The following is a 24,293-nucleotide window of genomic DNA, read 5'->3' as shown; positions in this document are numbered from 1 at the left end:
TCCGATATCTTTTATAGTTCAAAAGTTATACGAAAAGGCCCCAAATTCTTCAACCCGGGTCGGGAAATTGCGCACAGCTCTTTGCGACGTTAATTTGAAAGAGACCATCCTAAAATTTTTGAAGCTCGGGCATCACTGCTGTACAGCGGTCGCTGGCAGCGCTCCGAACGCCGGGCCGGTGAATGGTTGTAGTGGAATGCTTCCGTGAGGCGGTGTTGCCATTTCGTCTGTTCGCGCGCGCGTAGGTTGCAGTTTTAACAGATGACCCTGTATATGTAATAATACAATAATATAATGTATAATATGTATATAGTATGAGTCACATAAAGCGGGACAAGCGATTATTTCCAAAAGTAGGTACTGATGACAAAAGAAACATTACGAAGCAGAGTTGAAGCTACTGAAATGTTGCAACAAGTTTTTTTTAAATTCGCGATCTTGAATTATCACGAGTGGCTTTGATCAATGAAATCATCAGAAAAATTTGATGATCTTTTGAAATGTTCGTCTCGCTTTCGCGAACAAGAATGTCTTCTACGTTTTGAACTGTGTGTTCAGTAGAACTGTTCAAGTACTTGAATATTCGGGTAGCTTGAAATCCGAACCAAGCTGAAACCCGGTTTCCGAACCGAGCCGAGTACCCGAAAGAACCGAGGCGGCCCGGATGTATGTCTGTACATTGTACGTCGAGCAGATAGGTTAGGAAATAGGTTAGATATACTTAACCCAATTATAATATAGACTGCGGAAGTTTATGCAAGTATGATATGCCGCGAATATGCAAATATGCTGAAAAAGATAACGGGGGTGAGGTTATATTTAACCTCTTTTATAAAACTGTAGTATGCTAATAATTATACTGTAATAATTATATATTATACGTATCAGGCCGTTGTACCTAATATTGAATTATTAAACTTTTGAATACGTATATAACTATTACACTATTGTACTTTTTAACATATGAAACTATTAAATTTTAATGGGAAGGTTCACCAAGCTAATTTGTAAACAAATTTCGTATCTGCATAAAATATGAAAAATATGCAGAATGTGCAACGTATATCCAGAATATGCAAAATGTGTAAAATCGAAAATATATTTTTAACATCCTCTGAATGATGAAACATAGTTCTGTCAAAATCCCGCTTGTTTAAGTCATTCCAATAAAAACATGCATATACATAAACTTCCACAGTCTATATCAGGGTTGACTGACACGCTGAACCCCCCACCATACCGACCAAAATCTGACGATCGCAGTCGATTCCTTCTCCTTTCCTTCTCTTTTTGACTGCGATCGTCAGAGTCTGGGAGGTATGGAGGGGACCGTTCAGCGTGGCAGCAAGGCTGAAGTGCCCCCGGTGGCTCGCGAGCCACCAGTTAGTGAACACTGGTCTATATTATAATTGGGTTAAGTATATCTAACCTATTTCCTAACCTATCTGCTCGACGTACAATGTACAGACATACAATCGGGCCGCCTCGGGGTGCTCTTTCGGGCCGCCTCGGGGTGCTCATTCGGGCCGCCTCGGGGTGCTCTTTCGGGCCGCCTCGGGATGCTCTTTCGGGCCTCCTCGGGGGTTCTTTCGGGCCGCTTCGGGGTTCTTTCGGGCCGCTTGAAATAATTCAATCCGCATGGTTCTATCCAAGCCACTCGGTTCATTCGGGTGCTCGGCTCGGCTCGGTCGTTCAAGCCGAGTTAGGCTCGGCTTGCTTTATCCGGGTACTCGAACAACTCTAATGTCCAGGCAGATAAGATTTATATTCGATGTCACCAGTAGGTACTTTTGTAAACATCCATTTATCACGGTTTACATACCACATCTTGTATATCTGTAGCGTATGACACTTCCTACACTAACCCCTTCGCGTGTGTTCTTTTTAACAATTGTTGTTATGTTGGACTATTTACACAGTAATAAGTATTATATAGGGAAATATCGAAATTGATGTGATTATGAAGCCATTGCTTTTTTCCTTAGCCCTTTACACTCCAGCAGCGCTTTTCAAGAAACAAGTACAGTCGTCACCGGCAATGAGTTGAAGCGGGGCCTCAAAAGTACATACATATTATGATTTATACGCTACTAAGCCATAAACGTGCCTCTATACATAATTATGTATGCATATTTCCACTAAAATGAAATTATAGCTGCTCAGTAATTGTATGTTTTATTATTTTCAATCTTTCGTGTTTGTAAATAGCTTCGTGTTCTTGAGTTAGGTGTGAATGGCTTCGAGTGCAAAGGGTAACAATCTCTTAAGCGCTTGTCTCCGCGGTCGAGAATAAAGCGATTGTCAATATAAACACTCAAATGAAAGCTACTTCATGAAATCTGAAAAAGTGAATAAGAACATGCAACTTTACGCGTTGCAAATAGTTCTGCAAATCAATTCGATTAATAATAAGCTTATTAAAATCAAATGTATTCCTACTGCTTCTTAGTCCTCGTTATTATTATTATTATATGTTCGTAACGACGAATGAACACGATTTAGTAAGGAGATTGCAATTACTGTCAAACGAATTTTACCGTGTATGTGGCATGAGCTCTATGCGTAGGTACATGTATGTGTATGCGTATATGTATGTATAATTACTTACAACCACGGACACGACTGAAAAAACCTATGTAACATCTAACTTTATTCGTCGCGTGTAGCGTGAAGAACTAATATATTGGCCACATATATACTCCATATATTTACGTACATATTACGTGTATAATATGATACATATATATATATATATATATTAAGAATCTATAACATTTTAAAAAGGTTTCGCATAAATTGACTAATCTCGCAGATTCTCGGGCAACGAAAAGAAGAGCTGCTCGAGTAATGTTGGTACACAGTGTCCCCACGTAACTTTGCGATTCCGACGTTGAATACGTAGGTACCATGAACCATCGATCGATCGCTTCTGAATTTATATTTCTTTCCCGATTTACTGTTTCTTTTGTAGAATCTTAGGCAATGTAGTAGGGCTCGTCGTGGTGATGGAGTTACGAAATTATGCACACGATTCAGGTGGTTAGTTTTCAGCGGTAGATATACCTAATTGTAAGTGGAACAAAATCTTTGTAGTTCAAGTTCAATTATCCGTTCATCCCCGTAATAACGAGTAACCACGTCCGGATAATTTTATTCGCGGCAAAATATCCTCGTCATGAGCCAGTTAAAATATTTTTGTACAATTTGATAATACGATATATACATATACAGGTTGTATATTGTCACAGATGCATGCTCTTTTAGGTACCTACTTGCAATAACGTAATGCAACAGCTACAACATAGCTTTATCTGTTTCGAGCGAGCAACGGATTGAGATAGAAATTTTTTAAGATGTCTGTTTTCAGGTAAAAGTCAAGGTTACATTGTTTTTTATGTACGACCATATGATTTCTTTCTTCGATATTTTAGGGTAGTATCCCAAGCCAAATTCAACGTCTGTCAAAAATATTACATAGACAGTTTCAACTACATACGATTAACCCTTAACTGGTATCCTGGGGTCGCTCGTGACCCCAAGCACCCAAAGTTCGATGTACAATTTTCGGTTGTCTAAGTTGGTAAACTGAATTTCTAATTAATTTTATAATAATAGTTTAACTATCTACGCTTCTATTATTTTATACATTACCTAAGAAGAAAATATTTATAGTGGTTGCTCCAGTGTCGACTTTAAAAATTTCTGTGTCCTTTTTTATTTGGGGGCTGCCACGACCCCAGTATACCAGTCACGTTTGCCAAAAACAGTATACCAGTTAAGGGTTAATATAACAATCTTGTATAGCAATAACATTTCATACAAAACCTTCGATTAAACTGTGCTTTGCTCGGATGATTTACAAGGTAAACATACGTACTGCTTAGAGTGATATTTGTGTTTCAGCATTCACTGGTCTGGACTTTCGTACGTTCTCACAATGAACCTTCAGTGTGCAATAATTTTTCGACTGAGCTCCACTCACGGTTTCCACTGACGGAAATATTTACAGTGCATTATGCATGAAGCTTGTTTAAGAAATGTTGATGGTAATTAAGAAGAAGTAATTACATGTACCTTGGACAAGGGTGAGTTCAGAAGACGTGACATGGTAGTCTATGGGTGTCATGGTAGTCTTCAGGAGAGAACAGATTTTTTTGTTGCAAGTGCTGATATGTAATCAAACATTTGGCTTGTGTAAATCGCGTCTCTGCTTTATTCGTATATAAGTCACAGTAGTATTAGTATTTCCGGCAGTCGTTGAATTTGTGATGATATTCCCAATAATATTAAAAAGAAGAGCATACCGTCAAGGACCAATTCCTGATCACTTAAGAGTAGAGTTCCTTCTTGAGATATTTTATAATTGCTTATTCCTTATTTCTCGAGAAATACTATAATTTCTCGAGAAACTTTAGTCTAGGAAAAATATTATAAATCTCATTTATTTTCGTAAATGAATGTATTACTAGTTAATCGCGAACTTATAAACACATCTACAATTTATAATACATCTTATTAATAACAGTAGAACCTGTATGAATTCCAATAGAAAATCACAGTACAGAAGATTCGATATTATTCATTGTTGAAGGTGCTCTTAAATTCTTATTTAAAAATTTAGAAAAATTGTATACTGAATTAAGTACCTAATGAGTTTCCTGTGGCTATTAAAGAAGAAATATAGAAAGGAGGAGATAAGACTATTGTACCCCGTATAAAATTTTTGGATGATCCAGAATTTTTTCCAAAAGGGTCAAAAGACACATTTTTTCATTTAACAGCCAATATAGATATATATAATACGTGAAAATATAACAGTAACAGATTTTGCCACAAAAACGAAATAGATTCGCTGACGTTACATTAGACGCATTGTGCTATTTAAAAATAAATTTTAAAACCAAAAAGTAATGTTTCGCTTTGTACAAATTTTGTATTAAATAAATAAATTTACCAATTATATTTAATATCTATTTTTTTTCATTTACACAAGTTTTGTATAAATTAGACAGGAATAATCATTTACTTAAAGTTTTCTTGTGTTTTTGAAAAATATTATCAACATTATTCCAAAACTATAATTTTCAAGAAAATTCTCAAGAAATATGATCTCATTTCTGATTTCTCGAAAAACAAAAAATATGAAGAAATTAGGAACACTACTTAAGAGTAACTACTGTGGATTTTTAAACGTGTAAAGGGAAAACTTAACCAAATTTAAAAGATGTTTTGTTATTTCAGTAAATCTATGTTTTATCTTTAATTTGGTATTAAAAAAAGTGCACACATAATAATAATTATTTTATAATTTAACTTTGCAAGTGAAAAATGCAAAGGGAACAGTTTCTGATCACCTTCACACGTTTTACTATGAGCTATTAAATTTTGCGTATATATTTCAAAATAATTTTTAATTATTTAGTAATTTATTAGAATAAGTTTGTATCAGAATAAGCTTATTATTTGCTTTATTTTCCTAAACTGATCAGGAATTGGGTTCTGATCAGGAACTGGGTCCTTGACGGTACTGCTCTATTTAGGAAATTCAGAGCAGTCTTGATTTTTTTAATCGAAAATCACTTGTAACCAGTATTCCTGAAGTTTCCGTATTTTAATTAGTTGCTTGCTCAAAATAGATAAGGCTCTACTTATAACTCTTTTCCATTACATTGCATACAGAAAGCCAATGAATTGTTCAATCGGTCAAAAACAAAAAAATCTCGATTAATATATTAATGTTGTCATAAACAGCCTTCTGTCTGAATTTTACATTATCTCAACTTTTCTGTCTTTCCAGAGAGAAGAGACAACATACATACCATGTTGAAGTAACATACATACCATGCGTTCAGGATGAGACTTACCAAATTTTAACAATGTATTTAATGGTAATTTCAAATTTAAAGTACACCGCGATCAATCGATATTCTATGTACCTTATCGTATTATCAGTTGTACATTATAACCATGTCATGTTACCCTTTTAGATATTAGTCAACTTTTCCATTTTCTTCTACTACCTCAATACTCTCCTTCACTTTTAAAAATAAATGATCAATTCTTCTTGTTCGGTATGACTGGATAGAAATATTTTTTTTTATTAAACGTATGATACTTTGTTGTTAACAAATATTACTGGGGGCGCAATATAAAAGTTACTCTGTCACTGGAATTTTTAGGTACGTTTAAATACCTACTTTGTGTATTTTAAAACTGGAAAAAATTTGAACAAACTGATTACCTGAACTGAAACAAATACCTTAACAATTTCATTATTTAATTCGCTTTTCAATATTGAATGGAATAAATATCATCTTTCTAACGAGAGATCCAGAAGAATCCATTTATTTTGTGCCACTAAACTTTCATCGAGGTTCCATCGATATGGGGTGGATGGTAACTGGAGATTTGACGTTAAATATAAAATAACGAAGAAATCGCATAGGTGTAAACTTGATCAGAGATACTTTTGTGAGTGCACAAGGTGAAAATTCACTCGAAGGAATCAGGTCCCAAAAAATAGAGCCCTACGATACTTTACGTCTTATCATACTAATACTTTCATCTTGTTATCACTTTCTTACGAATACTTTCATACGTTCCAGAATTTCGTTTAAATTCAATGTACTTGCGATTACAATTTAAACTCGAAAGACTTAAATAATGCCCTCCTCTATGATACCACTTTCACGTGGATAAACATATTAATGCCTTGCTCTTATCCCACTGCGGCCCCATGAAGCAGAAACACCAGAAGCCGCCAGACCCATCGATAAAATATTGACGTACGTACCGATAATTAAGTCGTTCTACTCATCGTACTACACATTTCAAAATGCGCGCCACAAGAACGATATGCGCGTATTTCCCCTTCCCCTTTCACACCTCCCTAACTGGCATTAATTTTCAACAATAGTTTTTTTTTTTTATTGCTATGTTCCTATAATTCCGCGTCGTTGAGTTCTGCCGTCAGCGTAGAAAAGAAAGAATATATAGAAATACCTAAAAGTTTCAGCGATCGTGCTGAACTCTAATTCCACCATTGCTCCTCCAAACCTTCTCGTTATTGTCTTCAAATAATTATTGTCTGCGAAGATTTGGCTGCTAATTATTGTCTGTTTAACATTCCGTTAGAGACAATTCTCTATTCGCAGGATAGAAAACTGCAAATTAATAGTAGGTAATAAATCTATCGTTTCCTTAATTATTCCCATCTTTGGCCATTCGCCGCTATCCATTTTCGTACGACCACAAAGTGGACGGCGCATTTGCCATCGACAGGCCAATCTTAGGCCCGTAGGATAATGTTCGTCTCGAATCACTTCTCGCGAACGTCGACGTTCGCATCGTTAAATCCATACTTAATGTAAAAAGATATTCCTTCTCTTTTCTTCCACAAGAAGACTCTTTCAAAAATATTCTAGTATTTTATGTTTAATCTCTCCCTGGTCATCTTCGCTTGCCATCGTTTCCCATTATGCGTCTTTGCTAGAAATATTTCCGGACTTTTCTCGGTAAAAAGTCTCCAAGCTGATCGGAAAGCGAGTCTGGAATGAATTTTCTACGGTTCTGGATCGTGACAAAGCGTCGGCTTACAGCACTATACTCTGCACTCTTAGGTATTACGATGAAAGAAAATTCTATTCTCTGCAATCTAATTCAGAGTACCTATAACGCCTGAAACGCCTTAATGATATAATCCAAAATATCCTGAAATATCAGTATCTTATTTGGTATTCGTTTCGTCTGCCTCTAGTACTTTGTTCCTCTATCACGATCATTCAAAACATGGACATTCAATCGGTTAACACTCAACCGACCACACGTTTCACACAAAAGCTTACGCCTGCCAGTGGCCTGCCACTGTCAACGTTCGCGTTAGGCGTTGTATACATTGACATAATATCGGCCAATTATATGCACTAGGCTACGCGAACCGGTTAAATATTAACAGAATGTCATTTTAACCTTTCATTGTGAGTTTTCTTTACGAGTATTGAATTCTTTCGCTTGGAACACGCTACTTTTAAAAGAACGTATGTAGCTACTAAACAAAATTGCTTGATTACAGTAACCAATTCTATTCTAAATAAGACAGTGAATAAAGTACAATATACGAGTACAAGTACATTATACATTTAAATAAATAGACCTTCCTGATTAATTTCCGTGTAAAGCAGAATTTCTTTAATATACAGATACGCCCCCTTCTTTCCCAGGAAAAGAATGAAATACCCGTAAATTTCCTTAAGAGTCAAAAATAGTCTTTTGTGCCAGAAGCGTGAAATCCCAATTGCGCCAATTCATTTATCGTACAAAGATTTAAATTTTTATCTGACAATGAATAAGTGGAGTACATAGTCGACTTTTTACCGACAAACAGGAAAATGAGTTCCATGAATGAGACGGCTTTAGACGTGAACCGAAGTACCAGAGACAGCTGCGAAATCATTATAATCAACCAAAGTCAATCAGTCACATTGAAAAGAAGATATTCTTACGCGTGTCACGTTCATTCAAATACCGACAAATTAGTTCCATTGTTTATTCTGGATGATGTCGTGCGAGTAATCGTCTGTTGCTGGCGGTTGTACTAGAGATGCGTTCATATCTCTGGCAAAGGGATTCGTCGAATGAAAGGGGTTGCTGCTGTTGGTTTCTGTCGACCCGTAGCTTATTACGGGCGGTTTGACTTCTTGAGTATGCGTGCTGTCCCCAGTTGGTTGCTCGTAATTGTTCCAATCGTCAGTTTCGTCTCCACCCGCGGATGGTTGTTTCTGTAAGAGGAAATGAAATTATTGTTCTCGAGAAAGTCAAGTTGGTAAAACAGTGTTTCAAAATGAAGCCACAGTAGCGACAATTACATTTGACTTAAAAGCTATCCCCTTTGGTTTGTTACGTATGGAGATTTCCCCGCGATCTTTTGATCTTTCAGGAGAGTCTGGAATGCACGTAGTCAGGGAACCGAATCCTAACCCGTACCCAGTTCGGAACTCCGTATCGTCGACTAACCCGCCTAACCGAGTAACAGAATTCATCTGTAACCCGGCTAACCCGATTAATCGGGTTAATGCGATTACAGTAATACAGTGAAAACCGTAAAATAGTTGTAACCATGTTTCCAAATAGTAATGAATTTTATTTCAATATCGGAGAATCCTTGGTAGTAGAGCTATTCGAGTACTCGGAAAAAGCGAGCCGAGTCAGACTCGGCTCGAAGAACCGAACCGTGCCGAGTACTCGAAAAAAGCGAGTGGCTCGAAAGAACCAAGTATCTAGCTCGAAGAAAACCGAGAACTCAAATTTTGTCGAGCGGCTTGAAGAGAACCGAGCGGCTCGAATAGAACCGAGTGGGCCGAAAGAACCGAGCAGTCCAGGTGTGTCTAATAGTTTGAAGCTTGTCAAAATTCTTATCCTGGCCTCAGTAGAGAATGGAGGTGTTTATCTCCGCTCCAGTAATCCGTTACGACACAGTTTAAAGTGCCAAGTGTCGGTGGTTTTGATCCGGGATTATTTAATTAGTGTGGAGTACGCACGTGTGTGCGGATGCTACGTCAACCGCATCGCTTGGAAGCTTTGACCGTGATTTTTGGCTGGAGAACCGCTTTTCTTTCCTGCATTCCTGGGTATGTACTTTATGCACTGATTGCAGTTTGCGTATTCTACCTAGTTACGAGGTTCTGAGTGCTCGTGTGGTCATCTGGTCGGTCCAATACTACTTTTAGTCAGACATGTCTCCTGGAAATGCTGTGTGCAAAGGATGCAAATCAGTAGTTGCTAATCCGCTCACAAGGAGACCGCACAGGTTATGCAATCGGTTCTGGAATGAGACTGGGTGGACATTGTAGTGCACACCTAGTGTTACAAAACCGTAAAGGGTTTTTGTACAGTGGGCCTTCGTTTTCGAGAAATTTGAGTTCAAAGTTTTGCGCGACAGTAGTATTTCAGTTGTGCAAACATTCTTAGGAAGCAACGGTCGTAGCTGCGATATCAAGATGTTTGGCTACGGTGCTGGAGGTCTTCGGTTAGATTCCTGGTGCGCGCTTGTTTTTTTTTTCTTTTTCTTACCGTAGTAATGCAATGGCTGCACCAAAAATTACTTTGCGCTGTAACGATGTTAATAATATATATTATTACAATAATACTGCATACAAAGTACAAACATAATACAAGTGCAGATATAATATAAATATAATAAAACCGCAAATTACAAATAATATCAGTGCAACAATATTAATATTATTATCATTATCGATGATGTATTAAATTTACTACGTCTATAAGTGTGAGTGCTTTAATATATTTAAAAAATATGCCGAAGACGTCGCGGGCTGCAGACTATCGAATAGACTTTAACGGCAGTTAGAGCTCCGGTCATATCTGACCGTAGGGATAGTCGTATACAGTAATTTCTCGAAAACGAAGGCCCACTGTACAAAAACCCTTTACGGTTTTGTAACACTAGGTGTGCACTACAATGTCCACCCAGTCTGATTCCAGAACCGATTGCATAACCTGTGCGGTCTCCTTGTCAGATGTGCGGGTTGTGGCATTACGACCCACCGAGGGGTCTCATGTCTTGGGCGATCGGGACATCCATGGCACAACGGTCGCCTTTTAAACTGTATGGTTGACGTGCTATCCTCGGAGGCCTCGCAGGTTGTTGATCCTCTGTCCTCTTCTCCGTCGAGCGTACAGCCGCCTACCTTTCCGTCTCTGGAAGACATTAGAGGCCTAATTAGGAGTGGCTGTCCGTATGCATTCCTGATTTCCTGGAGGGCGTGAAGTTAAATATTATAGATATCCGCAACACCTGTACGGCTTTGTCCGATAGGTTATCGATGCTTGAAAGTAATTTTCCCTAGGCCGTTGGCCGAGACGTCTCTGATGGCCAAATTGCGAAGTGTGTCATCTCTGAGATCAGCGATAGGCAGATCAGAGCCCGCAACATAATTATTCATGGAATGCCTGAAGATCTGGCTGATTCTCCGGAGCAAAGGAACGTGAAGAACGTGGAAAGCGTTAGACTGGGTGGAGTGTATTACTCTGACTATAGTGTCATTAGAGCTCACAGGATCGGGAAGGCCAACGTATTGTCCTCACGGCCGCTGTGCGTGATGCTGCCTTCCTCTGATGTTGCCAAGAAAATTCTTGCCAACAAGTTTAAAAATAAGGGTCCTCTAAAAATCTCGGATGACAAGACTCGTATGCAGCGGTCCAACCTGAACCAGCTGAGGAATCAACTTAAGAGTCTCCATGATAAGGGCGACAAGGACATGACGATTAAGTACATCCATGGGGTCCCTAAGATAGTCGGTGCTCCAGCTCCTCCAGTGCGGTCTTCAAAAAACTAACCAGAAGTCTTGTGATGGATACCATAAGTTGTGGGGGGTATTGATCGCTGTAAGTAAATCCATGTATAACACGATTATCGGTGGCTCTACTGCTCGCGTTGAGCAGCTCTTTGTCAGGTTTAACTTGGGGACGCTAGGTCTCGTCTTGGAAGCCGTTTATATACCGCCTGCGTCAAATCCTAATATATACCCGGACCACAGTCTCTGTACTGATGAAATACTCTTACGTTTTCCCACCGACAAGGTCCTTCTCTTAGGTGATTACAATGCACCTCGCATCTCTTGGAATTCCTATTCCTCTTGCGCGACTAATTCCTCCTTGTTCTACTCGGTATCTAGCGATGATAGATTAATATTCGATTGTATACAGGGGGTCTGCCTTCTGCCCAACTTTCGGCAGCAAATTTTTTCTAAATTCCCATAGGTCCATTTTTGACCTTGTCCTATCGAAACTAAGCGACATTCTTGTGGAACTATCCCCTAATGCCCTGGTAACTGCCGATCAGTTCCATCCCTGTCTTCTCGTTCATCTCAATCTTCAGCATATTCGGTCTTCGGGACCGTTATTCGTAACTTTGAACTTGTCCTTCAACATCTGAATTCTGTCGATTGGGATATACCCCTTAAAAACCTCTCGCTGGCTAATGCTGTTTCTGCTTTGTATGATCACATCTTTTATACAGTTATCTCTACTCAGGGTGCGATCTTCCAAATATTCTTGCTGGTTTTCTAGGGAGCTTATTTCCCTGATTGGTGCCAAGAAGGCTGCCCATCGCGACTTCAAGAGGTTCAACAATCATCACAACTAGGGCTCTTACTATTTCTCGGATTTACGGATATCCGAGTTTTGGGTATCCGAGTCTTGAGTATCCGAGTCTTGAGTATCCGAGTACTGTAAATGTATATTCGGATATCCGGATACTCAGATCCGGATTTCGAATTATAACGAGCAATCCGGATACTCGGATATCTGGATAGTAAGAGTTCTAATCACAACCACTTGACGTTTAGCTACTTGAGATCTGCGTGTGAATCGCTCTTGTCTACCTGTTATGACGACTACATTGCTCGTGCAGGATCCAACATTCCCTAAAATATCAAGGCGTTGTGGGGATATGTAAACTCTAACCGGTCTGCGGGTGGTCTGTCCAATTCAATGTATTTCGTAGGAGACATATTGTCTGGGGATCCGGCAATTGCTAACGCATTTGCCAACTTCTTCGAGTCAGTGTATTCCGCAGCTGACACGGGCTATATCTTGCGTGGGCTTACTGTTGACATCGGGGAGATTCTCTCTGAAATTTACGGCTTAAATATAAATAAGAGCCCGGGAGTGGATGGGATGCCTCCTTTGTACTTTAAGAAATGCAAGTTCATTTTATCGAGGCCATTATGGATAATATTCAATCATTCACTATCAGTGGGACGTTTCTCGTGTGCTTGGAAAAACAGTATCATCTCTCTGGTTTTTAAATCAGGTGAGAAATCCGATTTATACTAATTACCGGCCAGTATCCTTGCTCAATGTCGTGAGCAAGATATTTAAGGGCATCATCACCAAGAAGATTTATTAGACTTGCGTTAAGTGACTGTCTAGTCTAGGCTAGACTGTCTTATTTTGCTAGTAACCCGCTCGTAGCGGGTTAACCCGGTTACTTCGGTTCTTTCTAGAATTTAAGAACCGTTCCCTCGCGGTTAGTATGAGTTACAGAAACCTTCATTGGTTAACCGGGTAAGGGTTAGGGTTACGTAGCGCTTCAGATCCCTAGCACGTACCCGGTCGCATCCATCGCCATCGCGGTGGTGTGGCGCTACCAGTTTTTTTTTCACGGAAACTGATATTTGATTAAGAGAATGTATATCCCCACTACTTTTACGTCCAATTTTGCAGATTAAAAAGTGGCTGATACAGCGAGGTTGGGTTCTACTCCCCGTCGAGCAAATTATTATACCATACAGCAGGCCTGCCCGTTAGGGTGCAAATACCTCCTCAAGTTCTGGTACTCGGGCAACAGCCGAGGGCTGAATTGTTACCTTGCTAACCGTTGCGTGGGTTTCGGGAGAACTGCAAGAGTGTGCGTGCCATAAGTTTATATAATGTAAACTCGTACCATAAGTCTATATAGCTGGGCCGTTAGTAACAAACGTTTTGGAATGCACCGCCCTGAGCCCAACAAGGGGCACAGCTACAAAATAGACGGTACGAGCCTGCAGGGACGCACGCAGAGTCTTGCAGGTCTCTCACAACCCATGTTGTGGTTTACTACGTAAAGGAGAAATTCCACGACGCGTGGCTCGGTGAGTATTGGGCCCTTTACACGGACGTTCTTGAGTCGATTCTTGTGCGCCACGCAAAAGTACGTCAACGCAGGAGTGAAAGAAAGAACGCGCTCCTTCGTGCACGCCAGAAGGTTATACTCGGCACAACTTAAACAGCGGGTTCGGGCTCACATTTCCACGTCGACTCCACATGATTTTTTCCACGATCCAGCGCAGTCTTGTATTGCGTACTGCCTGTTCGATGTATATTATCGATCTGCGAAGCGATCAGCAAGACACAATCGCGATATATGTTTGCGAAAAGTATACGAATTCCTCGATACACCTGGCTTATAGAGGATATCATAAATGCTGTTACTGTAGGGCACACTGAAACATCTGTTTTTACGAAGCTACATTTGGTTTACCTGAAGGTGCTACAAATTATGGAAATGGTTTATGACTCAATTATAACGACTGTAAAATTTTACAAGGGTACGTTAAATTGCAGTTAACACATTCACTGTTGTGATGATCATAATTATTACTATCGACAGCAATAATTAGCCTGTCATTGCTTATTTTAATATAAAAACTAATATTGATAGGCAATGAAAACACATATGCAAGTTATATATAATATGTAACATAAATAATGAAGAGAGGTAATATGCACGATGTCTTGCGAAGGGACACAGGAATAAAAGGGGTAGTCTTCTGATTGCGCGTGACTCCGCCTGCGTCGACTTCCCATCAAATTGGAGACGGATCCCTTATCGCTTGAGTATACACACGCGTTCGAATATTAAAACAGAATGACACGCGCTGCAATTCGAACAGGCTGTAACGTTCCGCGGCGAATCGCCATTAAATTTTGCTTTCCTTTATTATTCTAATTGTTACTTTTCTTATATTATCTTGTAACATACCTAAATCATTCTGTATTAGTAATAAGATACGCGAGCGCGCAGACAGGCTGCGACCTGGCGAGGAGTGAAGGAACTAACAATAAGTGATGCACACGCATGCGCAGTATCATTCAACCGAGCGAGTGAACCGAATGCGTACCGCGAGCGGATCGAGTGCGCATGCGTAAAATGTATGATCAACTGCACGGTAAAGTGAAACGCAAGTGTAGCACGTGATTGGTGCGAATCAAATACGAAAGCTAATTGGTGCGCGTAAAGTGCGACAAGTGATTGGAGCGGGTCAAGCTCCACAGTCGGGTATAAATATAGGACCGCCAGCAGCACAGAGGCAATTTGAATTCAGCATTCAGTATTGCAAACCCTACAACTGAGGCCGCTTTAACTAGCCCCTCACTACCATCTCTGGCCGCTTTCACGAGCCTCACGGCTTCCATCTTGGGCCCCTCTAACGAGCCCCTGGGCCACGTGGTATCTACAACTGAGACCGCTTTTAATCGAGACCCTCGGCCCCCATCCTAGAAAGCGTGGACCAGCTGATAGGCAACAGGAAGTCATTCAAATCCACAGGAAAGGAACACTCCTTACTCTCAACTTAACATTCAATATCGACCAATGTGCCTTCTCTTTTCTGCATTACACCATACCGACTTAGTGTCGTGATCTTATGTTCAATTAGCGATTTAGTATCGTATCTTTATGTTATCCTTTTCTATCGACTAACGTCGCACCTTTAATTCCTGTTACACCGACCGAAAGCGTCGTAATCACGATCGACCAAGCGCGATCCTCCGTTCTACTAAATCGACCGAAGGGCAGAATTCTATTTTCTTTCAACTTAGCGTTATAACCCTGTGTTCATTCTTTCAATCAAACGTCACGCCGGAATTCTTATCGATTAAAGCATTACTTACGTTAATTAACTTTATGTTCCGTTATACAGACATAGCGTCGAAACCCGAAATCGAACATTCTGCTTTACCGGTTGAGGCAACGTCACGTTCTATTATATTGATTTAGTGTAACCATATTCACGACTCCGCGTCGTATTCTATTTCGACTTAGCGTCAAACCTTTGAATAAACTATTTTTGTTTCTTATTATTAAAAGATGGACTCTCGTTCGTAAAATTCATTTCTTTATAGCACGCCACGCGAACCAATCCCACAATGCCACAAGTAAACCGCTCTACCAGTGGAATCTCCTGTAACAAACGGCTACGTCTCGTTCGAGAACGTTACAAGGCAGTACACAATACAAGACTGCCCTGGATCGTGGAACAAAACATGTGGAGCCTATGTAAAAATGTGAGCCCGAACCCGCTGTCGAAGTTGTGCCGAGTATAACCTTCTCACCTGCACGAAGGAGCACGCTCTTTCCTTCACTCCTGCGTTGACGCACTTTTACGTGGCGCGCAAGAGTCGACTCGAGAACGTTCGTGTAAAGGGCGCGTACGGCGTGAAACTCGCCGACCCACATGCCATGGGACTTCACCCTAAGACAGAACACTTGCTCCACGATAAATTTTCCACGCAAGTGAGCTAATTGACCTTTTTAATTTTTTTTTTTAATATATTTTTGACCTTTTTATTTTTAATCGTTAATTATCCTTTTGCTCCATTTTTATCATAAATCCAGTCGACTTTTTCTCAAGTTTCTCAACTAATTACCGTGCATTTCCCATATTTCCTAAATGCTGACAGAACCACTAATGTTTTTCCAAAGTCTCCGTTGACATAGACTGTCCACACGCACATTCGAACAGTTAGAATTATTTCTTTAGAGAAATCGAGCACATCTTACAAAGTCTTGCAATGTACGTATTATCATTGTTAGCCCCGAGGCTGAATTTACAAGTTGTGTGAAATGTTAGTATAGTAAAACGTTTTTTCATTTTTTTTGTGGGGAAATGTTATGCAGAAATTGTGCTTCAATAAAATACAAAGTGTGGATATGATACATCGTGACAACGTGACCGAATAACGAGTGAATCGTTATAGTTTGAGATTCTACAAGGTTGAGCGCTGGGAATACCGGTGAGGTTATGTACGCAAACAGAGATGCACCACTACACAGCTTGTTCTTTAAAATGATCTGAGTCAATTTATTAAAAGTGTACAAACGCAGTGAGCGTGAGATTGAGCCTGCACTGAGTATGATAATTGTCTCGCAATTTAATTAATACGCGAGACGCACTGAATGTGACTTCAACGCACCACCGCGTGGGCTTCACCCGCGGCGGAAATACAATCGACTATTGAGCTTGAGATGAGCTGCAGTTGTGCATGAGCGTTAAACAGATTGCTTTATGCACAATTATTTTATTCCACAGCCGTTGATGGAATTGAGACGCATGAGACAAACTATTCTACACACGCGTCACGTCTTTTCCAGTACACGGCACGAACAAGAGTGATCGCTAGATGGATACTCTTTCCGGTTTAGCGTCGTCTCGAACGTTCTAGTAACCGATCGAAGCGGCGCGCTGATTGGCTCATCGATTGTAGATCCGCCGCGAATTCCTCTCCCCAGGAGGTGCTGCGCTGAGCGTGACTGTGGCAGCAAGCGGAACTACCACATTCCCAAACAGTTATTAAAAACACTGCAAAAATGCATCATGAGACAAAGAGATGTGTTTAAACCCTTTTTATAAGCAGTGTTAGTGTAATACAACAGGGTGAATATGTTTATTTCATGTGACACTCCACAAAATATTCCCTGATAGCCAGATCTGGCAGCAGAATCTGACGTCAGAACTGCAGCAGTCTGTGTCCGCATTTGGCTGCGTTCTGATGTGCAGAGCCTGAGGTGCAGTGCCTGATGTCAGATGGACAGCAGATCGACAGCAGATCGACAGCAGATTTCGCCATCTGCTAGGCACAGCAACAGCGCCATCTGCTAGGCACAGCAACAGCGCCATCTGAGGTCCAGAATTACCAAGGAATTGCCTACAGATGGCGCTGTTGCTGTGCCTAGCAGATGGCGAAATCTGCTGTCGATCTGCTGTCGATCTGCTGTCCATCTGCTGTCCATCTGCTGTCCATCTGACATCCGGCACTGCACCTCAGGCTCTGCACATCAGAACGCAGCCAAATGCGGACACAGACTGCTGCAGTTCTGATGTCAGATTCTGCGCTCTGGTGCCAGACTCTGCTCCCAATCTAATGTCAGATTGGAGACAAATGGTTATCAGGGTTACTATTAAAGCATCAGTGCATTGGAAGTGTAATTTATGTGATTGAATAATAAATGTTTGTTAAACAATGAAAATAAAAATACTGTATGTTTTTGATGAATACAGAATTGTTTAAACCAGTGTAAAAATATGTTGAAAGTCTACGGAGGTGCATTTAGGCTTGTTGCGTGAGAGACCGCGTATGTGCGACCGTGCACTCAGCTGGTTGGGATTTAAACAGTGCGTCCCACCGATCGGACCCCTGAATTTCAACTGCAATTATCTCAAAAACGAAGCTCTAACTTGCGAAACGGCAAAGGACTTTTCTATTTATATTCTCCTGAGGAATTTTCAGTTTCGAATTGTATCATAATTTTGGGCACATCCTATATATGCCACATATAATATGACATGTAAGTCCTTGGCGCTGTTATTTCAAGGCCTTATTATTTGACAGGCAGTCCCCTCGCACGCACACGGAAGAGCCACGTGTCGATACAGACCCACATATACAGAAGAGCCGACTCCGCTAACCCATTTGCACGGTTTGGAGTAGCGCGGTCGGCTCTACTGTATACGTGGATCTGTGCCTACCCGTACCTTCTGCGTTTGCTGCGTCAACTATTTCGTAGTGATGGGCGTGACGCTGCTCAAGTGGTATCGACACTTAGCGGTAAAGTATCATGGTATCACAAGCACGTATGAATACGTAGGTACATATCAGAAGGTGACGATATGATATCTAAATGATACCTACTCAAAAGATTCGATCGTTTGTAAGTATGTACAGCTTGGCTGCAATTGGTAACGATACTATTGAAATCAGAATTCAGATTCCCAAATGATACCTACAAAAGTCTCGATCCTTTAAACTTGACAGACTTTGGGTCCGAGGAAAGCCATAACACTCGGTGAGGCATCGCGGGGTGTTGTTTTCGCCACAGGATGCTGACCGCCAGTTTGTTTGACTGGCATTGCGAGAGTACTGTGTACGTCTATTTCGCTTACTCTTGTTATATTCATTTTCTTTCCTTGTCGAACTATTCAGGGGTCCCTTCTCGCAAGACTTTGTATGTCCAACATCGGACCTGAACCCACAATCAGTCAAGTTTAAAGGATCGAGACTTCTGTAGGTATCATTTGGGAATACTAAAGGGTGGGCTAGGTCGAAAACGGGCAAAAATTTTTTTTTTAAATCTGACCTGACATAGTGAATAAAAGGTGTGACGTCAACCCTCCTATAACGCGATTAATTCGTACCGCGTTATAAGAAACTCAAAATTACATGGTACAAATCATATTACAGTAAATCCTCGTTATAGTCCCGTTTTTACCATGCGTAGTATGCCCGGTGGCTATCTCCACCATTTCTTGGAATCCTTCGGTCGAGAGTGAAAGAACCCGAGAACGAGCGAGAGGGAACGAAAGAGTCGACGGGAACTTCGTGTCAACTGTTTCGTTCCCTCTCGCTCGCTCTTGGGTTTTCTCAATCGCGGCATTGGCCGCATGGAATAGTGTCCGCAACGCGCCATACGCCCGCTGCCAGCCTCGTTCTAACGTAACCGTTCAACCAATCAACGCCAAGATAGATGTTGGCTCCAAACCAAACGACTCCAAGGTTGCTTCCCCCTCCACCCAAAGACTCTTCGACAACCCATTTCCCAGCAACCCTGGTCAAAGGGATCGTTTTTCAAATTAATAGTTTTTGTACCAATCTAATAAGTAACCAAAAGTTTTTTTTTAAATATCTCAATGTTTCACTGCACCCCGCTAACAAAAAGGAATAACCCAGACCTATAGCTATCGGCACTATCGGCTATATAATACCCATTCCTTTTTGCTAGCGGGATGCAGTGAAACATTGAGATAATACAACAAAAACACTTTTGGTTACTTACTAGCTTGGTAGAAATCGATTGTGCCTTATGATCTACAAAAACTATTAATTTGAAAAAACGATGCCTTTGACCCCCCGGGGTCGCGGCTAAATATAGTTTTAAAATTATAAAAAAATCAGCGAGCTTTTTGACACACCTCACACTTTTTTTCCACTATGTCAGGTCAGATTAAAAAAAAATATATATTTTTACCGGTTTTCGACCCAGCCTACTTGGTATTGTCCTCAGGGTGGCGAGGAAACTGGCTACCAGCGGTAGCTATTTTAGAGTGGGGCCAGCTACCCATGTCCACGCATGCGCGCGATGACGTCGCGACCGTCGAACCAATCAACGCCAAGATGAAAATCGCTGGAAAATTCGCCGACGCCAGCGCCAAGCCAAGCCAAGTGGCGGGAAGCCAAGTGAGGCCGCGGCCAACCAGCGTCGCCAGGGAATCGGTTGTCGACGCTGGTTGGCTGCGGCTTCACTTGGTTTAGCGCTGGAGTCGTTTTGTTTCTCATCTTGGCGTTGATTGGTTCGACGGTCGCGACGTCATCGCGCGCATGCGTGGACGTGGGTAGCCGGCCCCACTCTAAAATAGCTACCGGTGGTAGCCAGTTTCCTCGCCACCCTGATTGTCCTGTGAAACAATACGCCATCTTCTTCTAACTAATAACCGATAATTTACAACAATGCCATCTATGTATCAGATGATACACTATTTACTTTACATGAATTTCTTTTAACTTTTCGCGTGACCAATCGGTAAAAAATACGGATGAGCACTATATGTTTCGTGCATCCTTTATTTTTATTTTAGAATATATGGGTGTGTACTGTTAGATCTCAATATGCGTCAATTACTATCCTTCTAATCCCATTCCCTATTCTTTTTCGACGGTATGTATAATCAAGGTGTGCTTTTACACTTCAAAAGAGCAAGAGCCCCGCGAATCGTTCTAACCGCTCAAGGTGATTCGCACAGTCATCTGCGGGCGTAAGAGTATAATATGTACCTATATTTAACTATTTAGTAAGTATAATCATCAGACCCTCATTCATAGATTTAAACAATTGCAATGTTAAGATGGAACCCATGATTTTTTGTATATAAATCGATTCTTTCTATCATTTTGCATATAAAAATATTAAGGTCATTGAGAACGAAATACTTGAGAAAGTATCCCCATACTTTCTGTCTATATTCAAACTCCCAATCTTTACATTGATATTGTATTTGCTAGATTACGCAATGCTGATCACCTTGGTTAAGGTTATGGGTGCCATTTATTACAAAAGATAATGTGAAATGAGTAATGATAATTAATTGTGTCGTGTTCGAATATAACTGCCATTGTTATGTGATCTAGTAAACACAATTTCAATATAAATTGCGCTTTTGAATAAGGACATAAAATATTAATTATTTCGTAAAGTTACTCTGAATAACCATGTATGTAAAGATAAACAGTAATTCTATTTTAAGAAAAAAGCACGCAAAAAAAGAAATATGTCATCAAAAAATAGTTTCCACTATGTCAATCTAACTTTCTTTTTATCAATTTTTCGTATTTTTATATACAGATCAGCTCTAACATGTGCTACTTTCTATAATCACCCTGTATCTTATTGTCAATAAATAGTAAATATGATACTATCGTTCGAAAAAAAGCAAAATGTAAGCAAGATAGGTGTAATAAAGTTTAAAGAGCGTAAAAAATAGGAGAATGTTCTCCACATAAATGAGAAGATACATACGATAAATTCGGATTGCATAATATGCGGCGGTGGTGGAACAGGTGGTTTCGTTTGTCCGAATTCGTCCATAGTCTTCCAACTCTTTTGTTCTTCTATAGTAGGATCAGCCCATGGTTGCAATTCTCCGGAACAAAATGTTGCGTAAAATGTGACCCCGAAGATATGTACACATGCCGCTATGATAAAAACATTCTTCCAACTCTGAACGTCCTGTAAAATACACCAAAATAAACGTAATGTAATATCCTTTACTACATAATTGTGATCAAAGAAATTGTATATCATCACGATCTCACTAAAAATAAGATTAAGGCTACTTTAATAAATATCACCTATTTGTGTCCCTCTTGTTCAGGACTGCACAAGGAGCCGTGTTTAGCGCCTAGCTGCGAGCAACTAGCCGAGCGTCGAACTGTCTCGTTGCTAGGGTAGAATCAGTGAGAAGAACTGCAGTAGGGTCGGTGTGTGCTTGTAGGCGCTTAGCGTAAGTATATGTATTTCGGCTGCTCGACTCTCGGCTGGTTGCTCGCAGCTAGGCGCTAAAAACGGCTCCCTGTGCAGCCCTGCTCTTGTTCAACTCGAACCTTCTGACAGCAATACAAATACTAGTACCGAGTATAGTAGAGACTCGTCAACTGCCTGCGGGTATAGTGACCCGCAGTTTACGAATCCATGCGGCATTTTCCTGCCAGAAAGACTCGTGTTGCGCTGCTGCAATCGACTCTAATGACCAGAGAAACCCACCAATATAAAACTTAATTTTTCATATACATATAGAAGTGATGACTCATTGTTCGCTGAGTCCGATCGTTAAGCGCATCTGGTCTAGAAGTATTCTATTTCAAGAAGAATAACTCCGGTGCAGTTGACGAGTCCATTTAGCATACATCTAAGGAGACCCTACTGCATTAATAAATTTCACAAATTGGAATTTGACTATGCATTAGGGTGGCCCTTATTTTCAATCTGCAATTTCTTTTGCTCTCACCCCCCAATATGGTTCCATTTCATAAAAAAATAGTCCCCGAAGAAGATTATTGCAATCGGACAACAGGAAAGGGTGCCGACCAGGCCATAAGGGGGTATACCCGTTTGAATGCTCGGAAAATGTGTACATTTTGTGGATTTTTTTATAAGTGAACGGCTTGATGAAGATTTTCCGTTTTTTTATTATGTTTACATAGTATTATGAGCTATTTACAAAAAAAAAAATCAGTTAAAAAACTATTGTTTTGCGGAAGTTATACATATCCGAAACTCTCTTAATTTTAGACGGCTACATGGTGGCCCTGAAAAAAACTGCATATAGTGTCTGAAATCAAGAACAGTCAAATTTTCTTATAAAATATGTTAATAGCTATCGACCTACGGGGCTCATTTTGAAAATTTTGAAAAATAAAGAAATGGTGAGAGATCAAGGATAAAGTTAGATTTGTTTAAGAGAAAAGTCCAAGTTTTTCCTTTATAAATAATAAACGGGGAATCGGAATAAAAAAAGGTCGCCGTAGGTCGATGCGGAATCTTATTACGGTCCTGCATGCAACATTGGAAGTGAATTGGTTGAACTTAGCGCGAGTTTTTAGGGCCACCGTAATGAAAAATATAGTTCCGCTGCAATCAGTCGAGTGCTACCTGGGTTGTTTCACTCAAATGCCTATAACTTCGTCAATTTTCCGAATTTTTTCATCGGACTTGTTTTATAATATTTCTGAAACATTAATCTATGAGAATATGTAAAAAGAAAAAATTCGAGTTTTGATACCTTCAAACGGCTATAACCCCTTAAAGTTTAGAATTCATTAATGGTTTGAATTTGAAGAATTTCTGAAAAATGGTAAGCCCTATCGAAATTGTTGGTCTAAGTGAGGGCAAGATGGATAGAGGCAGGTTAGAGTTGACTTGAAGAGAACGAATTACAAAGTAACTGTACTTTATTTTACAATATATAATGACTGTGGGTACTCATGAGAGCATTCTTTTGAGGTTATGAGAACTATCGATCGAGTATCGATTAACGCGGTGCAATCGATAATCACGTGATACAGAAGATATGTACACTAGGCGTCAAAACGGCTTCCCTTCGGAAATTTGGCAACGCTGCATGTCACTAGGCATAACTCAGCGGTTCTAGTGACATGCAACGTTGCCAAATTTCCGAAGGGAAGTCGATTCTGGCGCCTAATGTATATACATTTTAGATTGCACGTATTTGAAAAACGTACATTCCGACACTGTTCAATTGAAATTTTGTTCAAATAATATTAAAAGATCATTCAATTTTCTACAATTACTGTATATATAAGTTTTTCGTGCTTCTACCTATTTTTTATATAATAGCGTTTGAATATAGAGAGGTTCGCACTTCGTGCGTCCCACCTGCATAGTGTGACGCATTGTTTATCCATAATAAACATAAAGAAAGTAAAAAAAATTATGCCAAGTACATGAAATCAAATAAATCACAAAAAATAGAAAAGAATAATAATTACAAAATAAACAAAAAATGTGAAATCAAAATGAGCTGCAAGTACATAAAGGTACTTTCAGTCAAATGCTTGGCGTGGCCAGGCAAGGTCAAGATGTCGATAAAAAAGAATTATTTAAAAACGCAAAATAATGAATAATCAATTATAGTAAAAATGTAAGAGTCGCGATTAATTAAATAAATAGTGAAAGTTACCAATAGTTGCACGGTGTTGACACACCTGCGGGGCGTAAGAGTGGCTATTTCGATATGCCAAATATGTACAATATAAACCAAACTTGCAGATTCTATAGGGTTAACTGTTGATTCGGAAAGGGACTAAAGCCCGATCTTACTGGATATAACCAACTCTGTACGAGCGTGACACGACGTGACTCTACGAGTGACTGTGTACCTTTGAACAGAAGAGGGTTGAAACCAAAGGGTTTATATAGTCACAAAATGAGTGGGGATTCGCTA

At 40.0% G+C, this 24,293-nt stretch overlaps 1 protein-coding gene and 1 long non-coding RNA gene across 2 annotated transcripts in view; both read right to left on the bottom strand.

Annotated features, from left to right (window-relative positions):
• The window catches only part of LOC143369815 (uncharacterized), a 230,457-nt gene that overhangs the window by 167,106 nt on the left and 39,058 nt on the right, over positions 1-24,293 (bottom strand). The window lies entirely within an intron of this gene.
• Positions 8,195-24,293, bottom strand: part of Vglut (Vesicular glutamate transporter) — a 44,201-nt gene continuing 28,102 nt past the window's right edge. The window contains exons 8-9 of the mRNA XM_076814075.1: positions 21,350-21,559; positions 8,195-8,777 (exon numbers count right to left, since the gene is read on the bottom strand). Coding sequence (XP_076670190.1) covers positions 8,532-8,777; positions 21,350-21,559 — 456 coding nt within the window. The 3' untranslated portion in view covers positions 8,195-8,531. The remainder of the gene's footprint in view (positions 8,778-21,349; positions 21,560-24,293) is intronic.

Source organism: Andrena cerasifolii, chromosome 6 (assembly GCF_050908995.1).
Source record: "Andrena cerasifolii isolate SP2316 chromosome 6, iyAndCera1_principal, whole genome shotgun sequence".
Classification (NCBI taxonomy): domain Eukaryota; kingdom Metazoa; phylum Arthropoda; class Insecta; order Hymenoptera; family Andrenidae; genus Andrena; species Andrena cerasifolii.
Note: the sequence above shows the minus strand (reverse complement) of the source record. Positions and strands in the feature narration are given on the sequence as shown.